Genomic DNA, 8,017 nt, shown 5'->3' with positions numbered 1-8,017 from the left:
GAGCGTCGTCAAGTAGTATGCAATGCGCATGCGCGTCTATCTAAGAACGCCGTCTTCTCTGGAACGTTCACCAATCACAACAATGGCGGATGCAATTCGGTCAGTTCACTGAAACGCACGATTAACCCGTTGTAAAGCTAAACCGCGTCGTGGACCGTTCCCATTTTATAATCGCATCTTCCTTGCGACTTAACACATCTGCCGATACCGTTCATAGAAAAATTACTTCGGTTTTTCTTAAGATATACCGCAGACAAACGCACAAAAGCAATATCGGCCGACATGTAAGATTTTCGTTCGGAGCCACTTTAAGGGGCCAAGCGGGGTCGCCGATAGGCTGCGTGTGACGTGGTTGCGTTTATTGACCATAACCCCTTCCTACTCCCGTCTGCAACTTCACGACGGACAGGTGTACGACCTGAGAGACCGCAAAACAATTGACCAAACCGACCGCGTCTTAAAATATACGACATTGTCAAAGAACCACAAAGATGTTTGGAATGTTCGTCTGTCTTATCGTGTCTGTTAATGGTGATGCTACTTTTCCTTTCTGTCAGTAATATGAATGTTTTCTTGGAAATTTTCAACTCACGGTAGTCCTTTTTGACACTTTAAAAAACCGGTTTCTTCAAGAAATGAGAAAATTTTGACGAACTTTCTTCAGTTCTTTCGGACGAAAAGGTGAGATTTAGTGTGAACTCGTGTAGAAAATATATTTTCAATGAAATTTCATATGAAAGAGATCGAAGTATTTTATGATAATTCACGATAATAATAAAACCATAATAATGAAACGATAACAATGATCCTTTGAAATCATTAATATTTGAAAATTATTGTTTTCGTATCCGTCAATATGAATTTAGGTAAATTAATTAAATAACGTGTTTGATTAAAAAGAAGTTATTTTATTAAATTTAGTAAGGGGAATTTAATATTTTTATATTTACAGTACTCATTAGTTATAAACTTTTACTTATTATATATATGAAGTATTATTGTTACTATATCGACGAAAGTTTTTTATTATTAATTTTTATACATTGTATAGTCCTTATGCTCTCTTTTTGTGGGAAACTTAACTCTCTTCTTGTATTTTTTCATTTGTTAATAGAAGAGAAATTTATAAATATAAGATTTATAATTGTTGTAATTATTAAAACAAGAGAGAATATTCTTATGTAATCTATTTATTTATTTAAATAAAATACTTATATATTTTAATAAAATTGTAAAAATAAGTCATGTTAAAAATATTATGTAAATAATATTGGTAACTATTTTCGTGAATTCATTTCTGCCTCCATTAAGCATTCTTTTATCAGTATTCTAGCTTTTATAATACCTATCTTTAACCTTTCTGCAGAAATTTTACTGCCAGCATATGTTAGTTTAATGTCTTTTCCTAATTCTTCAATGACTGTTAATAGTTGAGAGTATTTATTTTCTTTACATATCGAATGTGTAACAATTGATGAATTTTGCATAGGAAAATGTGTTTGAAATTTCTTTACTTTTGTTACAGAAATAATGGAGTCAATAGTTCTAAATGTAATATTTCTTCTATTCAATTCTATTTCAAGTTTTTTCATTTCATCTAAAGCTTTCTTTTTTCTAGCTCTGAATCGTGCCATTCTTTGCGCATTATGAAATCTTCGAATAATAGCTTCTTCTTCTGTCTCATGAGGCTTTATTAATGGTCTATGTACATTCTTATTCTTTTGTTGCATTGATCTAGGCTGTTTATTCTTTTTTAAAGTATTCTTGTTTCGATTCCACTTGTAATTATTCATTTTATATCACAACGTTTTCTTTAAATAATAATATATTTTTATTTAACTTGTGTAGCATATGTTTTATAGAAAACAAATATTTAAATTTACCTCTTTTTTTTCGATATTCACGCATGCGCAGGATATACATCACCAGGTACTAATCATTAGAATGGCGAATTGTCGTAGATAATGCTGTTAAACTTTTGAATCGTATTAATATTTACATTGAATTTCAATATTTCTCACTTATTTAACACTCTCAAATATTTACAATTACTACGAACACTAAAGAACGCGGAAAAATTGTTACAATTGTATTTAATATCCGACTGAGTAAATTTTTTATTAGTATGGTCTTAGAAAAAAATTGGGAAGACTTGTTTTATTGAAGATTAGAAACAGGTAGATCTCTTTTACTTTGTATGTATTATTATCTCAAGGTGATTCATTCCCGAAATAGGAACTTGTAATTAATTGGCAGTAATTCTTATATCTTTGATTCTTATAGGTATTGGTATCATTTACACGGGAATTGCGTTTTGCAAATGCTCATTTATTAAAAAGTTTTATTTAAAATAATTTATTGTAATATGGGAGTAAGCAAGAAACATAATTATTTCTTTTGTATTGTTAAGATGTTAGTACATAAATTGTAGTAAAAAGTACCAAGCACATGCATAATTAATTTAAAATCTATTGTGATTGTATAAAGTGTAACTGTTTCAGATGAATAAAGGTATTCTTTAAATAGTTTATATTTTTCTGAATATTATGTAAATGTAAATTGTTTTTAGATAAATATTAATAAGAAAACCAACACGAAATACATGCTGTATCATTCTCTACAAAATATTTCTTTCTGTTGCAGGCTATGCATAAAAATTTTGAATATTCTGTCATGTAAGTTATAATCTTCAAAGGTGATTATAAGAAAGGATATCTATTCCAATGTATATTTCATTATATGAGTATTATTTTCTTTTATTATTAATAATTCTTCCAGTGTTCTTGTTTTTTAAATTATGGTCATGGCTGGGCTGGCAATTATTCATTAATAATTAATATTTTGTGCATTTCATTTATAGTTGAATTTTTTCTTTACTTTTTGTAATACTATATAATAAATAATAATAAATTTTTTTGCTAAGAAGTATGATACAAAAATCTTTTCACATATATGTATGTTTTACATATGAAAACAATATTTATAAATATAGAAATATTTTTTAATACATGAAATTTGTATATAAAAAGAAATAAATATTAAATTTTATTAGTAATTAAAAGTTCATCTAATCCCATTCTTCCTCTATGTTTCCATATCCTAAATCTGGCAACATCTTTTCTTGTAATAATTCCAATTACCTAAACAAAAATTTAAAGTCACAGTATTTTTCATGACGCTTTGTAAAATACAACATTTTATAAAAGACATTAATATATTAGTACCTCATTCATATCATTGATTACTGGTAAATGCCGAAGGCCTAAAGCTCTAAATAGTCTAAATGTTCGTGGCAATGTTGCAGACTGAAAAAGAAGTGATAGATCAGGAAACACATTTATAGAGTACAAACCTGTAGATAAAATAACAACAAAATACTAACATGCTGTAATGTATAAGGAGAAGGATTCATGAAAGGCCTTAAATCTATCATGTAAGTTTTTTCTTCCTCAGTTATGGTTACTTGATCAATTGTTGGATATCTGGGATATTCTTTTCTGAACATTTTAATATTCAAGGTCTTCTCCCAATATTCTGCATATTCATTAAAAATTTTATTTTGTAGTAATACTATTAATTGTGAACGTAAGATTATTCCTCGAAGTCGTCCATATGAATGTATCTCGGTCTACAATAAAAAGAATTGATATATATTTGAAACAAAATGATAAAGTTTTTAGATGAAGGAACCTAATAGTAGTATTTATTACCTCATCACTATTAGGAGAATCAACTACAGGAAACCCATTAAACGTTACACATTTAAGAAGTTCTACTATATGTCCTACATTTTCTACAGATTTTAGCGTTACTATTGGGTGACTCATTATTTCACTGGCATATATGTTGTTTGACAATGGCGGGGCTTCCCATGGTAATATGGGAATTCCAGCCATTTGTATATGGATATCATAAATTCCCTGTTAAATAAAATACAATAAAAATTATTGTAATAATGTAAATATATCTTAAAACGTAAAAATATAGATTGATATATCTTCATGCCTCATTAAAAAAGTCTCCAACCCATTTAGCCATAATAAGAACTATTATAACTGGCAAGCCAAAGGATATTCCTTGAGTAGCTTCTATGAGTATAGCAGTTAAACTTATTGTCATTCTAACCACCCCACCTAATTGAGCAGCTGCACCTAATAAAGCATATTTTCCAGGGGATAAAACAACCTGCAATAATTAATGGTAACTCATATTTTCTATGATATTCTTATTTTATCTCTATGATCTTTTCTTACACAATCTGGAAAAAGTTTTGAAAGACCTGATCCAATTAATCTACCCCATGCAGAACCTATTAATAGAGATGGAATGAAAAGTCCACTAGACATGGACAGACCAAAAGTAGCAACAGCCAAGAAAAAATAGAGGATAACAAAAATAATTAAAGTTATATCATTATATGAACCTATAAACGAAAAATTTATTAAATAATTATATCATTCTATGTCTTTTCTTATGTATATTAGCAGCATACCTTTGGGATCATGAAACAGAGATCGTACACTACTTTCTGGTGTTCGAAACCATAAAGCTGCAACTGCACTATATTCTCCTTCTTTACAGTACATTTGAATAGGAAACATGGAGGAATCCTCACTTAATGGCCTACAATCACTCAGAAAATAAATCATTGTAAATCCCATTGTTGCACTTAGTGCAGCAACTATAAGTACTTCTATTACTTTCAACCACTTTTTTTTTATATATTTCAAACGGAAACAAGTGATTTTATAATTTAGATAATTCCAACAAGCACCCAAAAGCCCACCAATTGCTCCCATTAACATGAATAGAGGGATTTCATAAACTTGATAAAGGATTGTTTCAAATTTTCCAAGATTTAATAAGCCTGGATAAGAAAGATCACCGGGTCGTCCGTGATATGTACTAAGGATGATGTTTAGAGTGAATGTTGTAATCATACTGGCAAAAAATGTTCTCCATGTGAGACTCTGATTAAAAAAACTAGCTCCTTCTTCAATACTGAATAATACACCTCCTAAGTATTGTTAATCAAACAGTTAATATTATTATTACATATAATATTTTGCTGCACTCACCAATTGGTGCACCAAATGCAGCAGACACACCAGAAGCTGCACCTCCTGATACGAAATCTCGTTTTTTTCCTGCTGCTATCACAGCCCCAGAATGTATCATAGGTCCTTCCTAAAATTATACTTTATGCTATATTGAAACAATTTTTTTTGTGAATGTAGCAAGTAATAGAATAGTTAATAATGAAAGTATTTACTTTCCCACCAGCTAGACCTCCCACTACTGTACAAATTACACCTATTGTTTTTACTGCTAATGTTTTAATACGAACAACTCGAGGTATTTTAATTCCATTTAAATAACATTTCACCTGTGGAATACCACTACCAGCTGCAACAGGTTCTACATAGGATACTAAAATAGCACCTATTAAAACAGGTAAAAAATTTAGGCTTAACCATAATAAATATGGCAGCCATAAACAATTCGATACCACACAATGGTTTACATCTATTATTAATTTTAAGGAATAATTAAATTTATATGTAGTTTTCTTATACTTGTATATTATAATAAAGAAGGATACAATATTGGAGACATCTATACTTTATATTAGTTAATTGTTCTATAGAAATATCTATAAAACTAGCTGTAAGTGCTGTGCAAATACCTATTAATAAGAAAATAAACCATCTGGCAAAATTTTTTTTAACTACAAACTTGTAGCCTTTTTTTCTTTCTTCATCTTGAAGAAGATGATTCTCACAGGGATCATAATCTAAACTCTGAAGAAAAAAATAAAAGTACAGATATATACGACACTTGCTTGAAACATAATTAGTTTCGAGATAAGATATTTATACTAATCAATGCAAAAAGTTCTCTAAAAGTACAGTGATACATAAGTATTAATAAATAAATACAATAAGTAAAATAATGTATTCGTAAAAAAACAAATTACCTCATAATTAGTTGATAAGAAATTAGTAGCACCAGGAAATATTTCTCCAGTATTAGTTCTTCTTGGATTATTGGAAACTGTTTCCATAATATTTTGTGATGAGAGATAGCCATGGTTAGAAGTGACACTCTATTAAAAACGAAAAAGTAAAATATTTAAAATAATTGAAAAATTATAATCTTGTACAACATTTTACTTTCTTCTCTCTCATTTTTTATTATTTATAAACATTATAAAAAGAAAGTATTTTGAAAAGTAGTCAGATGTCAAATAGGTTATTCTATTGTGTCAAAAGAAATGTAAAATAAAGATTTTAAAACACACATTGTTATTGAATCAGTACGTTTTTCTTACTCGAAATCTAACATTGACATCTCTGTTAGAGTATGAAGCAAAATTGTTTCGTGGTTTCAGCAACTTTTCCTCATCATCTTCATCGTCTACGCAATTGTCAACAATGTCATTAACAGTACTATTAATCATTACATTAATGTGCGTCGGAGTATCCATCATTTTTTTACCACTGTCACTGCAATCATATTTATTGGATTACAAACGAAAAATCCAAACATCATCTACGCACAGAACTTTACGCTCTATGTAACTCACCGTTACCATATACTGAACTCACACATGCAAATAAAATCTACCATTGGCAATCACGTGATTAATTCTATGATTCATGTTCAATGAAAGTGGTGCTCAACTCATAAAACATCTTCATTATCCTAATTATTTAAACAAAGTTTATCTTTCGAATTCGTCTATGTGATGACAGAGGCTACATTAATACGTCTATCAAACGTAGTATTATAAAATTCCCTTACTCTCTTATATACTTCGTGCGATTTCAAAGGAAGGATTATAGAAATCAGGCAATTGAAAATATCAAATTAAGCGATTTCGGAAGTTACCGTGACAATGAAATGCGCAAGTGTTACTTAATTTTAAACGTTGTAGCGTTGAAGTTAACACCAAAGAAATCAAAACTAAAGGAAAATGCAGTCTTTAAGATAAAGACTGATAAAAATAAAAAAAATAAAATAAAGTTAAGACAAAAATAAAGTTTGATTGTATAAATAAAAAGAATTGTAGCGTAATACGTTACAAATTCCTGGTTTTAAATTCAACGATAAAAAATTGAGATAAGTTCCTCTTCCTTTTATTTTTTTTTTAATTACGTATTTCATAAATATTTCTTTTCGATCGCTATGTATTATATAATTAATATAATTAACGCTATTCGACGTATTATGTAAATGATATTCTGATAATCGAAATACTTCTTTTTAATGTGATATTCCGTTTCAATTAACGAGAATGTCAGTGGACTCCGATTACATTATCTGAAACGGTAATTACATAACCTTTCCATTCAATAAAAATATGGCTATGTAAGTTATACAAAAGTAATTCTCTTTTAATATTCGCTATTATTTTTACTCCATTTTCCAAATATTTATAATTAACGCAAATGATTTTTTTATTAAGATGAAATTAATAGTCAAATTTTTATTTATTATTTATCCCCTTATGTTCGACTTCGTATTAAATTCGGAAAAAAATATGATAATTTTTTTAACAATATACTTTCGCATACTTCTGTACAAATTTACAGAAATTTACAATACAAGAAAATCACTGAATAATATTTAAAAATTACATGTCATTGTTACTATGTATTATAAGTTTTATTTTACATGCTTATGAGTGTATATACTTTTATCGCTATACCATGTCAGTAAGCAAATCTATTTATAAGTCATCAGTTCCGTATTCAATAAAACGAGAAATTACAATGAATTACATTTTTCTCGGTAATTACAGAAAGATTCATTTATACAATATTAGACATATCGCGTAACTCGACATGAGTCTTATCAGGTATCCTAGATTTTTCCAGTTAAACTTTGCCAGTATATCCTGACTTTATTTCAAAGAAAAGACAGAATTTTTAATATTTCTGAGCTCTAACATTTCTAACTTCCAGATACAATGTGAAAAGCGTGTGTAACGTTTCCAATCTCGTATCCTCTTCCG

General features: G+C 28.8%; 3 protein-coding genes across 3 annotated transcripts in view; all 3 read right to left on the bottom strand.

Annotated features, from left to right (window-relative positions):
• Positions 1 to 1,277: 1,277 nt before the first annotated feature.
• Positions 1,278 to 2,066, bottom strand: LOC108551098 (uncharacterized). Its single transcript, XM_017905125.1, has 2 exons — positions 1,884 to 2,066; positions 1,278 to 1,811 (listed from the first exon to the last, which is right to left on the bottom strand). The coding sequence occupies exon 2, from the start codon at positions 1,791 to 1,793 to the stop codon at positions 1,278 to 1,280; it is 516 nt and encodes a 171-aa protein (XP_017760614.1). The 5' UTR covers positions 1,794 to 1,811; positions 1,884 to 2,066.
• Positions 2,067 to 3,038: 972 nt separating this feature from the next.
• On the bottom strand, positions 3,039 to 6,582 carry ClC-b (chloride channel protein 7). The gene is made up of 12 exons (XM_017905106.1): positions 6,332 to 6,582; positions 5,978 to 6,106; positions 5,603 to 5,801; positions 5,273 to 5,526; positions 5,079 to 5,187; positions 4,493 to 5,017; positions 4,254 to 4,423; positions 4,006 to 4,185; positions 3,711 to 3,920; positions 3,383 to 3,628; positions 3,225 to 3,305; positions 3,039 to 3,140 (listed from the first exon to the last, which is right to left on the bottom strand). Exons 1-12 carry the CDS (start codon positions 6,488 to 6,490, stop codon positions 3,039 to 3,041), a joined length of 2,364 nt encoding a protein of 787 aa, XP_017760595.1. The 5' UTR covers positions 6,491 to 6,582.
• Positions 6,583 to 7,931: 1,349 nt separating this feature from the next.
• The window catches only part of IFT46 (intraflagellar transport 46), a 1,618-nt gene continuing 1,532 nt past the window's right edge, over positions 7,932 to 8,017 (bottom strand). The window contains exon 4 of the mRNA XM_017905122.1: positions 7,932 to 8,017. Coding sequence (XP_017760611.1) covers positions 7,932 to 8,017 — 86 coding nt within the window.

This window comes from Eufriesea mexicana, unplaced genomic scaffold (genome assembly GCF_001483705.2).
Source record: "Eufriesea mexicana isolate 0111107269 unplaced genomic scaffold, ASM148370v2 scaffold3653, whole genome shotgun sequence".
In the NCBI taxonomy this organism is placed as follows: domain Eukaryota; kingdom Metazoa; phylum Arthropoda; class Insecta; order Hymenoptera; family Apidae; genus Eufriesea; species Eufriesea mexicana.
Note: the sequence above shows the minus strand (reverse complement) of the source record. Positions and strands in the feature narration are given on the sequence as shown.